The following is a 20485-nucleotide window of genomic DNA, read 5'->3' as shown; positions in this document are numbered from 1 at the left end:
CAATTCTGCCCCAAATAATCAACTGTCTATCTACATTACCAAAATTAAATCATTTTACTATATATACTATATTTTGACAAAAAACATGCATATTATACAATCTTTTTCTAAGTCTCACAATCCTCTCACATTAGTTTTCTGTGCACACTATGTACATTATGTTGCACATTATATGTAGAAGCATCATTTATGTGGGCAAGTTATTTGTGGGGGAAAATGGTAATGACATATCATAACACAAGTAGAGAAAGAATTAAAAAATAGATTCAAACGCTATACTATTCAAATCTAGTTGTGCACTGGCTTATTATATCTCTATCTTAAATTCATAAATGTATTGATTCTAAAACACTGGCACCAAGGAATAAAATTAATCATTTCTTTTTAACATGAATTTTTCAGACACGAGATGACATTGTGTCAATGTCTCATGTTTGCTCGTAGCATGTACTATTACAGCCAATGAATAGATATCTTAGAAGAAAATTTTAATGTAATATTCAATTTTTAATTAAATAATTTCAAAATAAGTTTATAGTTTTATATCGCTATACTAATTATGGACAACAAGATACAAAGTATAAAATCTTAAAACTTTTTTGTAAAACTTTTTTACAGTAATAGCCATTTTATAACCTCAATAATTGTGGTTGATAAATATAAGTTGTTGAATTTTTAAACCAGGTAATCTTTCATTCTAATTATTCATTATTCAGGGTAGGGGGCCAAGCAAAACAAATTAACAGGAAGACTTTAACAGTAAGATTAACACATTTTTTTTTTTAAGATTAACACATTTAAAGTCAAACCTACTGTCTCTTTATGACAAGTTTAATATTGACTAGTCTTGGGAAAGTCTATTTTTGGCTTTTTTTTTTTTTTGGTATTCTATGAAACAGAAATTGCATATAAAGTCTTTACTGTTAAAATTTTTATACCACAATGTGGCCTATAGACTAGAAAAAACTCACTCATCTGAAAAAAATCAATGTAACACAGCTAATGTGATAAGGTGCTAATTGGGTAAGGTAGTAGAAAAGCCTTAATATATCGTTAGAGTACTCAAAATATTTCTAAGTAGTTATTGTTTCAAAATGGTAACAACTCCATGTGAGTTGCTTAAATCACTAAAACTATTAACAATTTTAATAATTTTGGATTCCAATTTCTATGAACAAAGACAACATTTTAGTTCACATTTAACATAGAGACAAATTAATATGGCCAGACTCCAACTCTTAGAGCATTATTGTCATTTACCCATTAATACACCTGCCCACCTTACTTTAGCAATCAAGTGTACTGCTCTTTAGAACGTAAACATCTACTGATTTAGCGTTTCGGACAGGTACTTTTCAATATAATTCTTTTACAATCCCAAATAGAAAACAAAACTAGATACCTCGCAGTTTTTCCAAAGTGCCGAATCGATCTTTCCACTGTTCTGTAGCTGCTGCATTAAAGAGGATAGGACTTCAACTGGGCCTTCAATTACAGACGGTCTGGTCTTCCCTGAGAAAGAGGATACCCCATTTGTACTAAGGTGGGGATTACTTCTGTTGAAACAAATAATTCAAATGGTTTTCTTCATTCTACCAAAGTGTTGAATAATTCAGCAGGTCAAGATTTAGCAGACTACTACAAAACCACGGACATCTGATCCTACCCGAATGGCACCTCATTTGCTGCAAATCTGATCACACCCTTGTCCACAAGGAACAATAGCAGGGGGGTAAACAGAAACAAACAGGCACCACTTAATCATTTCTCTTTTAAGAACGCCACAGGAAGATCTTGCCCCAGAAGTGAGAGAACATGACAAAGCACCAACATGACATATTTTCTGCTGAACAATTCTAAGCAACTTCCAGATCCTCAGATCTAAGTTATCCCGGAGGATTCTTTTGCCTGAAGAGCCCTTTCTGGTGCCAGGGCTTCCTTGTTGGCCATGCACGTGGTTCAGTGGATCCCCCTTGCTTGATGTAATAAACTGACAATCTCAGCATTCTCTCTGGAGAAAAGGTAAATATCCGAGACCTGTTTGGTCTCTTTAAAGGGCAAAACCCACCAGGCCTGCTTCTCTCAACTTCTGATGAGTTTCTTTCATTTTAAAAAACAGTTACCATACAAGGCATTAAAAATAACTGAAATATTTTTAAAATACCAACTAGTTAACTATGATACTATTTGGAAGAATGGATAAGCTACATAAAGTTTTTATATTTTGTTGTTACATAAAAAATATCTGTCTAGCTCATTTTTACCGTTTAGTATTTAGGGCCAATCCAAGAAGATGGGGAGGATTTGTGACATCTGAGTCTACAGAAGATGGAGAAGTCTTTTGCAGGGTTTTCACCAAGTCAGAATCTTCCATAGTCTGCAGAAATAGTTAGACTCTTTTATTTGAAAGCATAAGTTCTTTCAGCATTTGGTGTAATGGAATCCGAGTCATCTTCAGATGCTTCATCGTCTACAGGCATTTTCAGTCACTAACATTCAGAACATGAAATCCCAAGCTTCAGAGCGAGTCTAAAAAATGAATGGTGAAAAACACTATAAAAAGTCACTAATTAAAAAAATTAAAATATAAGTCACTAATAAATAGCTATTAACCTCACACCTGTCTTTTTATTAGTTTGGCGACCTGGGCTCCTTTTATCCCACTGAACATTAAAACAGCATCATTTAAAATAGAGTATGCAAACAACCCAAATGTTCATCAACTGATGACTGGATAAACAAACAGGATCAGTCCACACAGAGGAAATCCTTTTCAGCCACGAAAAGGAATAAAGTACTGATGCAAGCTGTTATCAAGATGAACCTTGAAAACATGATGCTAAGTGAAAGCAGCCAGCCATGAAAGACCAGGTGTTGTATGATTCTATTTACATGAAGAGTCCAGTAAAGGCAAATCTATATAAAATCAGGAAATTCATTAGTGGTTGTCAGAAGCTGGGGGGGGAGGGGGAGGGAGGCATAAGGGAGTGGGGGGTGTTGAAAGGAAAGTGATTGCTGACACAGGGTTTCCTTTGTGTGATGAAAAGGTACTTCGACAGTGTTAACTCCACAACTTTGCAAATATACTCAAATTGACTGAATTATACATTCTAAAAGAATGAACTTTACATATGACAAGATAATAATCTATAAATTATCAAGGGCTCGTGAGGGAGGGGGAGCGGGGAGGGAGGGGGAAAAAAGAGAGGACCTGATGCCAAGGGTTTAAATGGAGAGCAAATTCTTTGAAAATGATGAGGGCAAAGAATGTACAGATGTGCTTTATACAATTGATGTATGTATATGTATGGATTGTGATAAGAGTTGTATGAGCCCCTAATAAAATGTTTTTTAAAAAATGAACTTTACAATGTGAAATGTGCTACAATATTTTAAATCTACATTAAGGAGTTACAAAACCAGCATCATCCTTTTCAGGGAGTATTTCAGAACTTTGTGTATTTAATAATCAAAATTCTAAGTACAATTCTTCTATGTAACAATTGGAATACTTACATGGCTCGTTTGTTAAACAAATCCCTGCAAACATACATGCTTGATGGTTTTATACAGTGACCCAATGTATGGTAACTACCCAGTCTTTAATTTAGTATGAAAAACAAGAGAATTAAAGTGTTAGCAATAGTAGCCTCCCCACTGGCAGGGGTGGAACCCCTATTTTGCACTGTGTGACTGTGGGTATGTGTATATAAATTCCTTTGTTCTGTTTGCATGTGTCTTCCTAAAAACAAATTCTTTACCAGATCAATTCAGATTTTACTGAAGCTAGGTGTGCATACTGTATCAAGTCAAACTTCTCATCCTCCTTGAACCCATGTACTTAAAAAAAAGAGCCAGGAATAAAAACAGGAAATCAGGGTGATTCCAAAATGAAAACTTTTGAAAGTGCAACAGAGGAAAAAGACCTGCTCTTCACAATCCTCCAGCTTCACAAAGCACGAGGTTCATGAAAAGACACTTCCTTCAGGGAGAGGAGTGAAGGTGAAGGGTAACCAGATCTAACTCAATGGATGGCTCCCCCGTGGCTTGGCCCATCACCAATGACAAATGGGGTATTGAGAAGCCAGGGGCTGCGCCTTCCAGCGGGCAACAAAAATATCTGGATCCCAATCTCCTCGCTCTCACCCAGGAAAAGCACCAGCTCTCAGGGGAGATCACCCAGCTTCCGGCTGAGGTAACCGGGATCCTTGAAATTCAATGATGCTTCTCCAGCCTGAGGAGGGTGGGGGAGGAAACGAAAACGAGAAAAAGAAAAGAGCTGGTGGGCGAGGAGGAGGATAGTGAACTCGGAGAAACGAATAGTCACTGCGGGGGAAAAAAAAATTAAGAAAAAAAATCTTAGAGGCGATGAATACGAGAACAGAGACGCTTGGATGTTTTCCAGTGACAACTCAAGATTCTCTTCGCAAATGAAAAACTGATATTGGTGATGAACAGGGCAACACAAATGCTTGGATATTTACCGGCGATTAACTCTGGCCTCGCAGCCCCTAGCTAAAAATAAGAATTGGGCGAAGGGAACGACCGATGGGGGTGCGCCAATAAAACAAAAGTTAAAACTGAGGCACGGTGCGGCTTCCGTGGGATCTGAGGGAGGGGGACGGAGGACCTCAGGCGGGAGGCCGACGTGCCGATGCTCACAATCGGACCTCATCCGACTCGGGCGGAAAGGTTAGGGGGGACCCACGCCGTCACCTAAGCCAGGGCGGCGGGGAAGCCTGCAGTGCGGCCCCGCTTCAAACAGCGCAAACCGTGACTGAGTGGGAAGCGCACCGTCGCACCAGGTCCCAGAAAAAGGCCGCCCACAAGCTCCCGCCCCTCGCACAGAGGCGCTCTGCCATTGGCCGGTGCGGGTGTCAGTCAAGGACACCAAGCCTAGAAAGGCTCCCCGCAGCCATCAAAGCCCCCCACACGGCAGCGGGCTCCCGAGGAGTGCGGTGAGGTGCCGCGTCTTCCTCTCTCCCTCCCTTGGCCGCACACTCAGGGGTCTGCCAAGACGGCATCTTGCAAGCCTCGTGCCCGCTTCTCGTGCCCGGCAGCCCCATGCAGTCCGGCGGCCGCTTACCTGGCGGCCGCTTTCCCTGCCGCTGTCCGGGTCAGGCTAGCGGCCTCTCGCGACCGTTAAACTCGAAGGAGCGTGCGCGCGCCCGGCGCCTTGCCTGTGATTGGCTGCTCAGAAAGAAGGCGGAGTCATTCGCAAGGCGGCACGTGCGTCCCCCTTCATGCCCCACCCACAATCCTTTCCCGCAGCCCGACTCCGGGGACGCGGAAGGGGCGTGGTTAATTCCAATTATTCGCTTCTGATTGGCTCTGTCAGGCACGCCTGCCGCTGGGGGGCATACTACACGGGAGAAGCCTCAGATTTTTCCGCATGCGCAGTTTGTAAAAATGAGGCTACAGCCGGTCAGGGAAACCGCCAGGAGACTATCGCGCGTGCGCACACATTGCAGGCGCGCTCCTTCATCTACAGGGATTCTATTATTCCTAGAACCTTGGGGGCGGGAGACTGGTCCTGAAACCAGGTAAGCGTTCGCGGAGAAGTCTAGGCAGCCACATGGCTGCCCACGATTGTCCAGTGCTGTGGAGAGAGGATTAGGGCCCGGGACACTGAGTTTCCCGGTTTCTGACCCTGAGTCGCGCAAACCTTGTTACCTAAGGCCTCCCTGGCGCCTAGGGGAAGCCATCCGAGAACTAGAACTGTTTTCAGTGGACTTGCGTTACTCTTCTCATAGAGACCTCTATACAGGACAGGGTAGAACTGCCCCGTGAGTTTCTGAGACTAACTCTACCAGGGTAAAAAAGCCTCGTCTTTCTCCCGCGGAGAGGCTGGTGGTCTCGAACTGCCCAACGCCTAAGTCGACTCGACTCAGCGACTTCCTTTTGGCTGCTGGAGCTTCGGTCATGGGGCTTTTAAAGGACACTGGGAACGGACAGGTTCCTGCCGTGGAGAAAGTTCTCTGGGAGGCCTGAGATGTAATTGAGCAGCTCCCATTTACCGGCACAAATTCAGCGTTTTTATGGCGCTGGTTACCGGCAGCAAGGCCCCTGAGTGGCGCAAGCGGTTTCACATCATCTACAAACCTGTTGGTTGACAAGTCAAACCCATCCAGAGGTGCTGCGAAAGAAAAGCGAGGCGACCTGCTTTTATAACGATTACAGGCACAAGAAGCAGAGGGAGCCGTTCTCCTCTCTAACGCACAGGGTCATCCATGAGTCCGAAGCAATAACAGGGCAAAGGGTTACAGACAGTAGTACTATTTTTAAGCCTGGCACATAGGAAATGCCCCACTTTTCCCCTGCAAGCCCACAGCCCATCATAAGAATCTGCATCATACGGGTCCACACCTTCAGATTCATGAACCTTTAAATGACACCTGCAGCTCTTCACGTTTCCTCTAGGTGTCACCCGGTGTGCTGCAGGTAGCACTGTGGACGCAGGTGCTGTTTTTGTCCTTACCAGGACATGTGGATCTGGCGAGAGGCATTCTTCATCTGAGCCGCCTAAGAATACCTAACACTTATTTTTAAGTCACTAACGCAAACTGTATCCCAAACCCGCATCAATGTGATAAATCTCAAGCTGAAGTAAATTGAACCCCTACACTACATGCTGTTCCTCTACCAGTTAATCCATGGTCATGTATTGCCTAAGTAAATGGAAATCCTTTTTTAAGGACCCTTTACTGAAAACCATGACCAGATTTGAAGGCCACTAGAAACAGCTGTTTTCCACCATTCATTTCATCTGCCTACAGAAATCTATTTGGAGACACTGTAGGATTTTGCCCTCACAGAAAAATTCCAGAGAAGTGTGAATTCCCAATATGGTTCCAGGCAAAAAGAAGTATGTTTCTCCAGGGGTGTGTTTGCTTACAAGAAAAATATTCGTGCCCAAACCAAGTTCTAGTGATTGTTAACTGTGCAGATCCTTGCTTTTGGCTCTAAATTCGAACTGGGTTTTTTTTGCCATTTGAGACATAAATGTTTTTTGGTTTGAGCAGAATGATTTTAGGTAACTGATTAAGCCACTGGCAAAGTGAAAAAAAGTTTTAGTTTTAAATTTAAATTTTAGTTTAAAAATTTCAGTTTTAAAATATTTTCTTTCTTGAACTCTTTGATATCATCTCCTGAAAGTGAAATATTTTTTAAGGTTGCATGCAACTTATCTCTTACGGCAGTGGGTAAGAATTAGAGGGTATGATGGTGATGAACTTATTACGGCATTATCCTATCAGATAGCTAAAGTACTTCTTGAAGCTTCCAATTGGCAGTTTTTGAGTGGAGATTGTACACATTATGTGGCATAAACTATTCACTAATAGTTTGAAACCCACCCACTGCCATAAAATTGATCCTGACTCGTAGGGCTTCCGAGACTATAAATCAGCGGTTCTCAACTTGTGGGTCGTGACCCCTTTGGGGGTGTCAACCATTTCACAGTGGTCGCCCGATTCATAACAGTAGCAAAAATAGTTATGAAGTAGCAATGCAAGTAATTTTATGGTTGGGAGGGTCACCACACCATGAGGAACTGTGTAGCACAGGGTCGCCTAGTGAGGAAAGTTGAGAACCATTGCTCTAAATCATTATGGGAGCAGACAGCCTGGCCTTTCTCAGGAGCAGCTGGTGAGTTTGAACTCACCTTGCTATTAGCAGCTCCGTGCCTAACACATCGCTCTATCTGTGCTCCTTTGGCTTGCGGCCGACTGTATTTGTTAGCCAGGATGTTAGTTTGTATCATTGGCTTTCACATACAGTCTATCTTTCAGGGGTCCCATCCTCTACAGCCAAAAAAAAAAAAAAAAAGACTCTAAAACTTCCGATCTATACCTTATCCATTCAATGTGAAAATGAGCATGTATACATTTAACTAGAAGTTTGTTTCATCATTCCCATCTTCTATGATTTTTTTTCCTTACCGTCTCAGAAACGACCTAAAAGTATGAAAGTTAAAAGCAGGGCTTGGTTTGAAAAAGGTGACTTTACCTTTCTATTGGAGCTTGCTGAGAAGTCTCACTGTACTTTTGGCTTCATCATTACCTCCTCAGCACCTGATTTCATAGACCAGAATTATGACCTCAGCAGACCTCATTGTCTTTGCTTAGTTTCCAAGTACCTTTGAAATGGGACCAAACCATGTAGAGCAACTGGGAGGTCATACTTTCAGATAGAGACACCTTTTCCCTCTCAAACCACAGCAAAACCAAAGCTCATAAAACAATCGCATTTATGCCGGAAAACCAGATCTTAAGCGGCTTGTTCCAGGGTGGAAGTGCTACTGCTTCAGGAAGCACTAGTGTTTGACCATGGGTTCTTATCCCAGGTTGCCAAAGTCACATAGGAATCAGCTCAGGGAGCTGAGAGATGGAATCCAGGGGGTGCTGACCACAGACACATCTCTATGAACTTTGAGCCTTTCGGGAACAGACAAAATGAAATGAAGAGTCCAAAGAGAAAGCGAAGGAAGACAAGCTGACATTCCTTAAGGAACCAATGTGGAGATATTATGGAAAACCAAGAAACCCAGCAGTAGGAAGACAGATTTTGTTGCAAAAATTGAATACATAAAATGGTCTTCCAAGACAAGTCCTGGTATAGCTCCACAAAGTATCTCTTGTTTATTTGCATCAAATGCGATGTGTGTGGCAGAGCTCTGAGAACTTTTAATGCATCTTTAATGGTAATGTAGGCATTTTTTATTTTGTTCTTTTCAAATGTTCAAATAATTCTCGGAAATAATATCCCCCCCCTCTTAAAAATTAACCCAGTGCCATTAAGTCATTTCTAACTCCGAGTGACCCCAATGGACAAAGGCGACCTACCCCATAGAGTCCTCCCAGCTGTCGTCTTAGAGAAGCAGCTGAACCTCAACCTTTGGACCAGCAGAAGAGCAAGCTCTTAACTGTGGCGCCACCAGGCCTTCGTGGCAACTTAAACTTTGAGACCTTTGGAAGAAAACATGGACTCTCATTATTCCTACTTTTGTTGCATTCTGTTTTAATAGTACAGTCCATAAATTAGGAACTTGCTGGTAGATGTTATAAATAGAAGAAAATCTCAGTGGTGTCCACAAGTAGGACAGGTACAATTCTCTGAGTTCAAAATTATCTGTTTTTTTTTTTTAAAAAGGAGGGGTGTTAGGAATGTGTGAGTTGATGCTTTTTTTTTCCTCTGGGGAACATACAGTGGACCCAGAATATTCTTCTTTTTTTTTTTGACCCAGAATATTCTTAGCCTCTTGTCCCCCTGCTCTATCTGTAAGCATTGGCCAGCTGCCATCCTGTCAACTCCAGCTCGTGGCAGCCTGCTTGCAGGACCTGGGTGTGGGCCTTGGTTGTCCAGAACTGCCCCACAGGGTTTTCAGTGGCTGATTTCTCACATGTAGATGTCAGGCCTTTCTTCCAAGGTACCTCTGCAGAGGACACCCGAACCTCTTGCCCATGGGTTAGCACCTGAACACATTACCCGTTCGCATTAATCCATAGACATATGGTGGGTGAGAAGTGCTTGTGACCTCAGTGTAAGAGCCCAGGCTCAGTAAGGGTGGGTGTTTTCAGCCTAGTGGCTCCATTTCTGGAGTCTGCCCCATTCTAAGAGCCTCCCCCTCCCCCCCGGCATCTGGGACAGGAAGATAAGATAGATGTGAAAGACAGAGAAAGGCCAGTTTATTTCGCAGGAGAGCCCAAAAACCCATTTAGAAGCATGATTGATTACTAAGCATTTCTCAGAAAATCATCCCCTCTCACATCGCTTCCGGTGCCACCCAAGGGCTGTTTTGTCTTTTTAAAGCAACAGCACTGTGTACGCTCCAGATTTTGATTCTTAACAATTACTGAGGTCATTGTCCTGTTCCATTTGCTTACTGGGGAGGGAGAGATCTAAATACAGGTAATCCACCCCACACACTACCAGAGTCGAATTCTTTCTCGTACAGGACAGAATAGAACTGCCCCATAGAGTTTGAAGGCTGTGATCATAAAACTGCTCCTGCTTTCTCACCTGGAGCAGCAAATGAGTGCCAGCCATCGACCCTACAGTGAGCCGCCCAGGGCTTCACCACTTTCAGACATGGCTTCTAACAGGTCATCGGCCCTTCTGAACTCAGACATAAGAACACAAGAATCGACAGTTTTTAAAGTGTCTGCCCTAACAGCCAGACCCCCTGGTGGTATAGTTTTACACACTGGACTGCTATCTGCATGGTTGGCAATTCAAAACCACCGTCAGCTCCTTGGGAAAAAGACTGGACTTTCTAGTCCATAAACAGGTCGTCTTGGAAACCCTGAAGGGTCGCTATGAATCACTATTGACTGAGTGGCAGTGAGTTTTTTGAGTCCTAATAGCCAGGAGAACTTACTATTGCCTGTCAAGCCCTCGTGGCATAGTGGTTACAAGTTAGGCTGCTACCTGCAAAGCCATCAGTTCAAAGCCACCAGCTGCTCCAAGGGAGAAAGATGAGGCTTTCTACTCTGCTAAGAAGCCCTAGTGACTTAGTGGTTGCACACACCTGCAATCCGCACTACTACAGGTCAGCAGTTTGAAACCACCATCCTCTCTGAAGAGGGAGAAAGAGAGTGCTTTCTACTCCTGTGAAGAGTCTGGGTCTCAGAACCCCGCCCCCCGGGGCAGTTCTGCCCTGCCCTATGGGACCACCATGAGTCAGAACTGATTCAATAGCAGTGAGGGGTTTTTTGGTTGTTGGAGTTTTTTTAATGAATCAGTATTGCCTGGTGACAGTTAAGTGATAGTACCAGACTTGTCCAACTTTCACATGCCTGTGAGTCAGTCACCTGAAGGGCTTGTTGAAATGCTTGTGTAGGGGTGGGGTGGGGCTGGGAGCCAGCATTCCTAATGAGTGGTTTGGGTGGTGCTGGGAGAGACTGCCCCTCAACCGCACTCTAGATTGCTGATCCGGTGGGGTGGCCACCCGCCCCCATGTGGCTGTTGAGCAGGGAAAGGGCAGCTGGTCCCAACTGAGCTGTGCCATGTGGTGATTGCACCCAGGATGCTGAAGCCTCCCAACCAAACGAGAGAGACCTCGGTCATCTTTTAAATGGTTTTGTATGGAAAGGACAGTGTTTCCGAGCGTGTTGAATGAAAGAAACAGTTGAAATTAGTTTTCATCCCTTTCGCTTTACAAGACTGAATGCGACTTTTCGATGTGATTAGGTGTCAAAGACCAGGGTGTCGTCGCACATTGGCCTTGTGCGACAGTGGAGGATTTCAGTGCGTCAGACAGCTGGTGCGATGTTGATCATTTAGAACCGTGGCCCCAGCAGTAAGAGCGGCAGAGGTGTGCCAACGTGCTGGTCACTTGGCCGCGTCCAGCGGTGGACAATCCGTCTGTGCGGAAGGGGGCTTGAGAGAGAAAACCGGGCCTTCTTATCGGAGGGCTTGAGGCCGGGCCACTGCACCTTCCTCCCGTCCCGGGACAGGGCCTCACTCTGCAAACCCAGCGTTCACCATACTGAGCCCACGGAGGCAGAACCATCAGGCCCAACTGGGCTCTGTTTGAGATTTTCCATGGCGAAACACACCCCCTCCTCCACCTTTGTCTCCTGGCTTCCTCCCCACCGTCATTGAGGGCGGGGACTGTATGGCCAGGTGCAGTTCAGTACTTCGTTCAATGCTCTCTGCCCCCGACTCGGATGATTTCCTTCCCCTCCCTGGCACCACCTTCCCCTTTCCCTTCTGGACAACCGAGGCCCACACCCAGATCCTGCAAGCAGACCACCTCTCAGGCCTCAAAAGCTCGAGAGAACAATCCTGCTCTGTGCACCCTGGGTGGGTGCCCATGCGTCAGAATGTGTTGCTGGCAGCATACAACAACGTTGCCTTGTGCCCTGCTATCTGTGGGGGCTCACAGCAAAAAGTGTGAGTGGCAGGCACCCTATTTCCTGTTTCTCTTTGGGCGCCCGGAGGCCCGCTCCTGGCACTCAGTCGATGGGAAATGTGTTGAATAAATGAACGTGCCCTTTTGTGCAGGTCTCAGATCTATTCTCTGGGGTTCACCAAGTTGGAAGAGACTCAGACGATGAGAAGGGTCAGCTCTGTGGTATGGGAGCCATCGTCAATGCGCTCGCCAGCCCGAGATGAAGGCCCACACTCCCAGAAAGGACTCGGGCCAGGGTCTCTCCTTTCCCGTACTGCCCTCGCCTCCCTTTCCCGGCTCGCTTTCTGTAATGTCATGATGTACTATCATCTGAGCTGCCTGCATTGTTCCCCAAAGACTTTGGGTCGCTCTGTATCACAAAAGCTGAAATCCAATCAGTATCCTTCTCTGGGCTTTGGGGAAGTGGGGCCACGGGGGTGTTTGTCATTTTTAGCCGTCATTGGAGTAGGGCCAAGGCTCCGGGAGCTGCTCGAAGTGCCGGTCCTCATCTGATTGGCTGCTGCAGTTAGCTGATAGACAAAGCAGCCGGTCACTGAGCACAGGGACCTTCCAGGCCTCCAGTTGGGTGGGAGACCTTCCAGCACGTCTGTCAGCTCCGAACTAGGACAGAAAGGGACGGATTTGAAGCACAATGGGCTGGTGACAAAGCCACTGCTGAAAGCACCCTGCTCCCAAGTCCTTTGTCTGGGAGTTTCGCTTTGGCTCCGTTTCTTTGTCACCGCACCACAGACCAGTGCTGGCCTGCTCGGTCAGACTTGCTAACGAGGGGAAGGGAAACCCCCAGAGGGGCTCTGGGTCCATGTGGGATAATGAGCCCTCTCTGGGGACCAGGAGAGGTCTGAGACGCACCGGCATTTTGTTCTGGGGAGCACCAGCAGAAACAAGCAAGGGCAGACAGTGGCCTGTGGCTCGCTGGGTCTCTCATCCATCAGTCATCCACAGAGGAGTGGAGTCTGTCGGAGAGAGAAAGGCAGAGCGCCTGGGCTTCTCCTTCCTAGAGACAGTGGCGGTTTTGCAAACACAAGCACACACACGCGCACGCGCGTGCACACATAAACAAAACCAATTTTTAAAACACCGGTGTTTTCACACTCTGATTTCAGAATCTATTCCTGCTCAGCCATGGGGTAGCTTACCACCACCACCTTGCCCATCCCCCACTGAGAGTGACAGCACACAGACATCCTGGGGTTTTTATTTAAAAAAAGGAACCACAGTAAAGAAGTGGTCTAGGCCTCCATGTCATCGCTCAAGGGAAAGGGGCCTCGGCAACCCAGCTGGAGAGGCGCACCACATCCCATCACCTTTGTTTCCCGAGAAGTCGAGCTGAGTGCCCTGTGCTCGCAGGACAAAGACACCACCATTCACCAGGAAGCACAACCGAACAGCACCTTTCACCCTCTGAAGGGCTTACCCAGGTGTCTCCTGGGCTCGGGAGGGATCCGAAGTCACCCGGGAGCACGTGTGGCCAGGCTATCTTGTGGCTATGGACTCACACGCCCAAACCTGGTAGCCATGAGCCAGAATCCACATGGTCTCGAATTGGAAAAACCACCTGTGGAGCCCGGGGCAGCAGCATGTGTGCGTTCAGCGTGGGCCCCAGCTCAACCCAGGACCCGAGGCCAGTGGCGCACGCTGGGTTCCCAAAGGCACCTGGGGGACTGAGGCGGGGCTGAAGAGCCATCGCCAACCCTCTGCTGAAGCCTTAAAGATTTTTCTCCCACCCTCGTAAAGGAGGCTGTGTGGACAGACATGCTCATTCACCCCTTCCACAGATGAGAACACGGGCTCATGGTGTGACTTGCCTTGCCCACATGGGGAATATGTAAATCTGGTGAAAACAACAACAACTAAAATACCATCCTTCTGCCCTCCCCCTCCCCCCTCAAGAAAAGCAGAAGCTTATGGGGCTCCCCACATCCTCACAGCTGTCCCCTGTTCCACCCATTTGCAGCCAGCTCGTTAGCCTTCCACCTGGAGGACTTGTTCCGGCCTTCACAACCCTTTTTCTTTCAGTCTCCCCATCTCCAAGGAGGAAAACTCTGAGAAAACAGAGCCTGACCTCCTCCCCCCACCCCCCCACTAACCATCCTGGGACCATGTGTGGCATTTTGAACCATTTAATAAAAATCTGTTGATGAGCACACAAAGAGGTAATCCCAACCATCTAACCAGTTGGATCACATTTTGGCATTGTGTCCAAGGGAACAGATGTTCCTATTCAAATCCACGAAACTAGAAACACGAAAAGGCAACAACCATGACATTGATGGATGGGAAGATGGACCGGGCCCGACTGCGTGAGTGTGGCTACAGGCGAGGCGGGCGGCGGGCACCCGCGGTGAACGTCTGCATTCTGATCGAAGAGATCCTCGGACATTTCAATAACATCACTTGACCCAAATCTTCCTCCTTGTGCTCTTTAATATTTCCTCACCAGATTTCACACTCAGAGCCTCCCCTTCCTGAGAAAACAGCACCTCTGGGTACCGGGGAGGTATTTTTGATCTGTTGGAAGAACACTAAGGGGCCCTGGTGGCGGGGTGGTTCAGCGCCCGGCTGCGAGCCAGAGAAGCCGGCAGTTCAAACCGCTGCTTCCTCTCCAAAAATTGCTACCCCCACACCCAACCACTGTTGTCTAGCCGAATCCGAGTCCTAGGGACCCTAGAGGACAGTAGAACTGCCACATCTGTCTCCTGCCCAGCGGCTGGTCCACCTTTCAGATTGCAAGCCACACGGCCAACCAAGACTCCTAGGAAACCGCTCCAGGGGGCAGTTCTCTGCCCTGTCAGAGCAGCTAGGCACAGAACCAACTCGACCGCAACAGCTTTGGGATTTCTTGGGATGAGAAAATATTTTAGGCGCCCAGCAGCAGGCAAAGCGCGGCTGGAATGTGGCCTGTGTCGTTGGGTGCACTGCCTGCTTCGTTTCCAAGTCCCTGAGGTAACAGCTGCCCGTCCCTTCCCATCATCCCCCCTCTGCTCAAAAGCCTGTCACCATGAGAGCAAACGCATCTGACCATGACGCGGTCTGTCTCCTCTCCAAACCCAGGTCCTCCATGGGGGCCCCCACCTCCCTGATCAGAGCGTGCACCGGGCGGCAGGCCACCAGCCTGTGGGAGACGCTGATGGGGCTGTCCCGGGGCATCACCCTCACCGCGGTCCAGAGGGCGAGCAGGAAGGACAGCCCGGCCCCGCTGGCCCTGGAGGAGGGTGAACTAGAAGAGCAGTTTGTGAAAGGACACGGCCCAGGGGGCCAAGCCACCAACAAAACGAGCAACTGCGTGGTGCTGAAGCACATCCCCTCCGGCATCGTGGTGAAGGTAGGGGCTGAGGAGGAAGATGGCTGGGGGCAGGGGGGGTCTCCACTTACACAGTTCTGCAGGGGGGTCTGGAACCAGACTAAGCTGTGTGACCCTGGACAAGTGACTCAACCCCGCTGGGCTCCAGTTTCCCCTTTTCAACTGGAGGTTCCTGGTGCCGGTCTCTCAAAGGCCTCTTACGGTTTCAAGTTGTTAACCGGTGTCCGTCCACCTTTTAGGCGCTGGCTGCTCACAGAAAGGCCGGCCGAGCCCATTCTAGCAACTCCACCCTCACAGCCTAGTGGTTATGCATTGGGATACTTAGTAACCCGCAGGGTCAGCAGTTCAAAATCAGCAGCTGCTCCATGGAAGAAAGAAGAGGCTTTCAGAAAAGAGCTACGGTTTCAGAAACCCCAAGGGACGATTCTACCGTGCCCTATAGGGTCGCGATGAGTCCGCACCGACTTGCTGGCAGTGAGTTTGGTGCAGCACTGGCAACTCGCTGCTCTGAAGATACAGGTGAGAAAGCCTCCGGTTGCTGTTGGGTACCATCTCACAGCAACCGAGCGGAAACTCCGCCAGCGTCCTGCGCCAGCCTCGCGAGTGTCCGTACGTTGGAGACCATGGTTGGAGCCAAGGTGTCGGTCCACCTCATCGAGGGCTGCCCTCCACTTCACCAGGTTCTCTGCTCCATCACACAGGGCCGCTAGGCGTTGGACGACAGCATCAGACCACCCCTGCCGACGCCAGAAGCGTGTGCTCTCAAGGCGACAGGCTTTTTATGAAACGATGGGAAGCACAGTCAGCTGCTATCTCAGGACCTCGGCAACGAGGGCAGCCTCGCTTTGCCGGCTGGGTGCTTAGAAATATTTTCTCGTACCAAACCAAGCCCATTGCTGCCCAGTGGATTCTGACGCATAGCAGCCACCCTACAGGACACGGGAGAGCTGCTCCGCAGGGTTTCCTGGGAGCCCTGTGCTTGGCTGCAACCCCAAAGGCTGGTGTGCCTCCGGAGGGAGGACAGGTGGCCCCTGGGGCTCACGCTGGTCTGAGCAGTAGAGGGCACCGAAGAGCTTGTCCCAGGCCCCGAGCCCCTCCTCCAGCCTTCACCATGGCCAGACAAGCCTCCAGCGGCCCGGCCTTGAGTCCCGGCCTGGGGACTCAGCCAGGTCAGGAAGCAGTGTGACCGAGCTCTGCAGTGAGGGATGAAGGCCAGGACGCAGCAGCCAGCCTCCCACAAGCCACCACAGGCCCCGCCCAGCCCTCTGGTCAGCAGATTACCTTGAGGATAGTCACGTCCTCCTGGCCCTGCTGTCCTCCCTTAGATAAAAGCCAATAGCACGTCAGTCACCGGAGGAAGGCAGACGGTACACACAGCTGCTTGGAGCCTTCTCCTTTCGACAAACAACAGACCTCTGGTCACAACAGCACCAGCTCCCAACCCATTCCCCACATCTGAGGGCAGCGTTCTCCCTGGTTTCCCTGTTGGAAAGGCCAGTCGTCTCTGCCACACCTCAAGGACAGTCAGGGCAAGACAGGCTTAGTGTACAGAGAGCTGCTAAGACAGGAAGCCCCGGTCAGTGGCCCAATGGGTAAGCACTTGGCTGCTAACCAGAAAGCTGCTGGTTCAAACCCACCCAGCAGCTCTGGGAGGAAGACCTGGCGGTCTGCTCCCATCAAGGGGAAACCCTGTGGGGCAGTCTGCCCTGTCACACGGTGGCTTGATGGCAGCCACCAAAAAGACGATCCTAACATCCAATAGCCATCATGACAATACAGGTAACACGGTAGAGGGCAACTGCACACACACCAACTAAACTCTCCCAGTCCTCACACTCCGCTGCCCACTCCGGCCCCGGCTCCCCCTTCCTTCCACCACGCCCATCCCAACGCCCAGCCGCCCTCTACGACAGAACTGCTCCCTAGGGCCTCCAAGACGGGAAGTGGTTCCAGCCAGCCGCTCCGGTTACAGACATGCGCAATCTGGGGTGCAGGAAAGTCCAGCAGCTTGCCCCCACGGTCATGCAGCCACAGGTCAATGTCCCCCACACCTACATTCTACAGGCCAGGTGGCTTCTCTTTTTAGATTTTTCCTGCCAGGGTTTTGAGCCAAAGAACACGTCAAGTAGCCCCTCCATCCTTTTCCTCTCCTCTGGTACAGGGGCCGTGAGAGGGGGATAAGAATGCTCACGCACACGCAGTAACCAAGATTTTGACACCCGCTGTGGCCGTGACTCATTTCCACTGACCCTTCCTCTTTCACAGACCAGAACTCCATGTTTGCTTTGCCCTGCTCTTGCCTTCTGGTGCTTCTGCAGAATTCCTTTCAACAAGAGACACCGTTCCTCAGTCTCTCTTCCTCTGCAAGGCCCCTGCCCACAGGAATTAAGGCCACGCAGTGAGCGTGACGGGCTTCTTTCCCACAGCCAGGGTAGCCAGCTGTGCCACGCTGCAGACCAGGTGAATCAGGCTGTCCTCTCAGAAGCAGTTAGAGACTTCCAACAGTCTGAAGTCTCTTGTGGCGGCTAAAGTCCCTAGGTGGAGCAAACAGTTTGTACTCAGCCACTCACCTAAAGGTTGGCGGTTCAGCTCCAGGGCACTTCTATTCTGTCGATTGAGAGGGCGCAGGGGGAGGCGGGGGCGGACAGGAGTCACAACCGACTCCCTGGCTAACAGGTCTGGCTTGTCGGTGTTTGGATTCTTATTTCCAGGCCAACAAGTACAACCATCCTCTACTCTGAAAAGTGCCATGGGTTAGGCCTTGAACAAGTCAGGCCAGTGAGATTGCTCTGTAGGACAAAGATGAAGCTGGCTGGTCCTAGAAAGATATTCCGTCTTGGCAACCTCACCCGGGGCTCGCTGTGACTCAGGACTGGCTCAGTGGCAGGAGGTAATTCTAAATCCCCTGACAGCCACTCCATACAGCCCGGTGGCAGGACAGGGAAAGAGCAGCAGGGTCGAGGCCCAAAGGATCCCTTGTGGTTCTGTCCGCAAGCTCTGCCGCCAGGCCTGTGAATTGAATCGGAAGGGCTCTCCCTAAGGAGGGCTTTTCAGACCTGCCACCACCACCTCGTCCCCATCTGTACGCACATGTGGTTCTCATGCTCTAAAACAGCCTCCTCTCTTGCAGTGTCATCAGACAAGATCTGTCGATCAAAACCGAAAGCTAGCTCGGAAAATCCTCCAAGAGAAAGTGGACATTTTCTACAATGGTGAGAACAGCCTGGCTTACAGAGAGAAACGAGAGGCGGAGAAGAAAAAGCAGGAAAGGAAAAAAAGGGCCAAGGAAACCCTGGAGAAAAAGAAGCTCCTGAAAGAACTCCGGGAAGCAGCAAGTAGGAAGGACGGCTGAGAGGGCGCGCAGGCTCGCCCTGGGGCTCTTGGGACAGCGGTGGCGCTCCATCGCCTGCGCTAGCAGAGAGCTTTCTATCTTTTTGATAGACTTAAAAGTCCTATTTTAAAATAAACAAATAAATAAACTGAACTAATGAATCGGGGCACTCACTCCAGAGTACAGCTCTGACACAGCAAAGGTGATGACTGCCACTTGGGGGGCGAGGGGGGGAAGGGTATCACCTGCAAGGATGGGCCCATGGAGGGGTCTCTGAAGGAGGCTGGGAAAGTTCGCTCAATCTGCCTTATGCTGTGCCTGTGTCTGTGAGTGCCTGCTCCGTTCTGTTGTTGCCATTAGGTGCCAGTGATTTGTGGTGACCCCAAGTGATGGGGCAGACGTGCCCCTAGGGTTTTCGAGGCGATCATCAGTGTGGGATGCCCACTCAGAATGCTCCGCGCTCCAAGGATGGTAAGACTTGGTCCTGTACTGTAGGCATGTCATCAGGAGGGGCCCATCCCTGGAGAAGGACATCATACTGGGCAGAGGGTCAGCAAAAGAGAAAAGCCCTTCATGAACCGAACCGTCACAGTGGCCGCAACCGTGGGCTGAAAGACAGCAACGACGCAGGGATGGCGCAAGGCCGGGCAGCGCGTCACACTCTTGTAAGCAGGGACGTCAGAAGTTGGAATGAATGGGTTGGCACCCAACAATAGCGATCTCTACTGGATCTGATGGCCAGATCACCACTCGTCTTTCTGTGAGCGGCTGGGCACTTAACCACCTCCCCACCGGGATACCTCGTTTTATTATAAAAAGAGGGCGGGTGTTGAGAAAAAACCCTTGGGTTACTTTTGTGGGGAACTGTATCCCTGAGTAAGGCAAAAACAGCACAGAGCTGCAGCCTGTCACCTGCTAGAGCCCTCTGCCCAGGAGACAAGCCGCCGCTGATTCCAATGTCACGAGAGTAGGAGAGATAGTAAGGCAGAAAGATTCTAAAAGTTAATCATTTACTTGCCCATAGACCCTATTAGCTAATAGACTCAATATCGTGCTACCTCGCCGGTACAGATATGTGAATTCTCTGAATGTTGATTTGCAAACAGACTTAGATGAAGAACCTGAAATCCTGATTGTTCTGCAAACTTGCTTGAGACTATAACTTAACCAGATGGATCAGTCACAGTAAAAATAACTCAGGAATTGAACTTTATCTACCCCACCCCCGAATGTGGGTCACCTTGGCCAGGCCGTGATTCCTAGTGGTTCTGGGCCAGGATGTAATGATATCCCTCCCCATGACGTGACAGCCAGCGGGCTGTGAAGGACGTAAGGATGGGTGGGGTCAAAACCTTAACTGGGTCGGAGACCTGATCATCCCCGGGAGGGGCATTTCCCTGCCATGAGGCCTGCATCCTGTCCTATCAGACCAGAGACAGGTGAGCAGGGAGAGGACCCAGGAAGGAGAGCACATCGCTTAGACTTGTCCTGCCACTGAGAACCTCCTAGACCCAGAGACCGGGACCGGCAATGCCAAGACACACGGAGATCTCCAAGGACGCCGAGACCACAGGCATGGAAAGGTTTGGTGAGGGCGTCCCCGCAGAGCTGACAGAGACAGCCTGCCCCTACGGCTGCTGTCCTGAGCGCAGACCTCTAGCCGCCTAAACTGTGAAGGAAGGACATCGGTTAAAGCCATCACTTGTGGGATTCCTGTTCGAGCAACCCTCGATAACTAAGATGTCATCACGCGGTAGACAGGCAGCGAAAAAGAGGAAGACCCTGGACAGGAAGGACTGACAGTGGCTGCAAGCGCAGGAACCATCGGGAGGAGGGCGCAGGACCGGCCACCGTGTTTCATTCTGAGAACTGACAGGACAGAAAGCAAAGACAGCACCTTACCATTCCACGGTTTGGGGGGTGGGGGCAAGGTTTATGC

At 49.1% G+C, this 20485-nt stretch overlaps 2 protein-coding genes across 3 annotated transcripts in view; one reads left to right on the top strand and one right to left on the bottom strand.

The window, feature by feature from the left end:
- MPHOSPH9 (M-phase phosphoprotein 9) overlaps positions 1 to 5211 on the bottom strand; it is a 50895-nt gene extending 45684 nt beyond the window's left edge. The window contains exons 1-3 of one of the 2 annotated variants that reach the window (XM_075533602.1): positions 5087 to 5211; positions 2265 to 2529; positions 1403 to 1556 (exon numbers count right to left, since the gene is read on the bottom strand). In XM_075533602.1, coding sequence (XP_075389717.1) covers positions 1403 to 1556; positions 2265 to 2374 — 264 coding nt within the window. In that variant the 5' untranslated portion in view covers positions 2375 to 2529; positions 5087 to 5211. The remainder of the gene's footprint in view (positions 1 to 1402; positions 1557 to 2264; positions 2530 to 5086) is intronic. The other variant, XM_075533603.1, reaches the window with a different exon arrangement.
- Positions 5212 to 5434: 223 nt separating this feature from the next.
- Positions 5435 to 18751, top strand: MTRFR (mitochondrial translation release factor in rescue). The gene is made up of 3 exons (XM_075533893.1): positions 5435 to 5543; positions 14966 to 15236; positions 18346 to 18751. The coding sequence occupies exons 2-3, from the start codon at positions 14973 to 14975 to the stop codon at positions 18565 to 18567; spliced, it is 486 nt and encodes a 161-aa protein (XP_075390008.1). The 5' UTR covers positions 5435 to 5543; positions 14966 to 14972; the 3' UTR covers positions 18568 to 18751.
- Positions 18752 to 20485: the final 1734 nt, after the last annotated feature.

Source organism: Tenrec ecaudatus, chromosome 16 (assembly GCF_050624435.1).
Source record: "Tenrec ecaudatus isolate mTenEca1 chromosome 16, mTenEca1.hap1, whole genome shotgun sequence".
Lineage (NCBI taxonomy): Eukaryota > Metazoa > Chordata > Mammalia > Afrosoricida > Tenrecidae > Tenrec > Tenrec ecaudatus.
The sequence above is the reverse complement of the archived record's forward strand: the minus strand, read 5'-3'. Positions and strand labels throughout refer to the sequence as shown.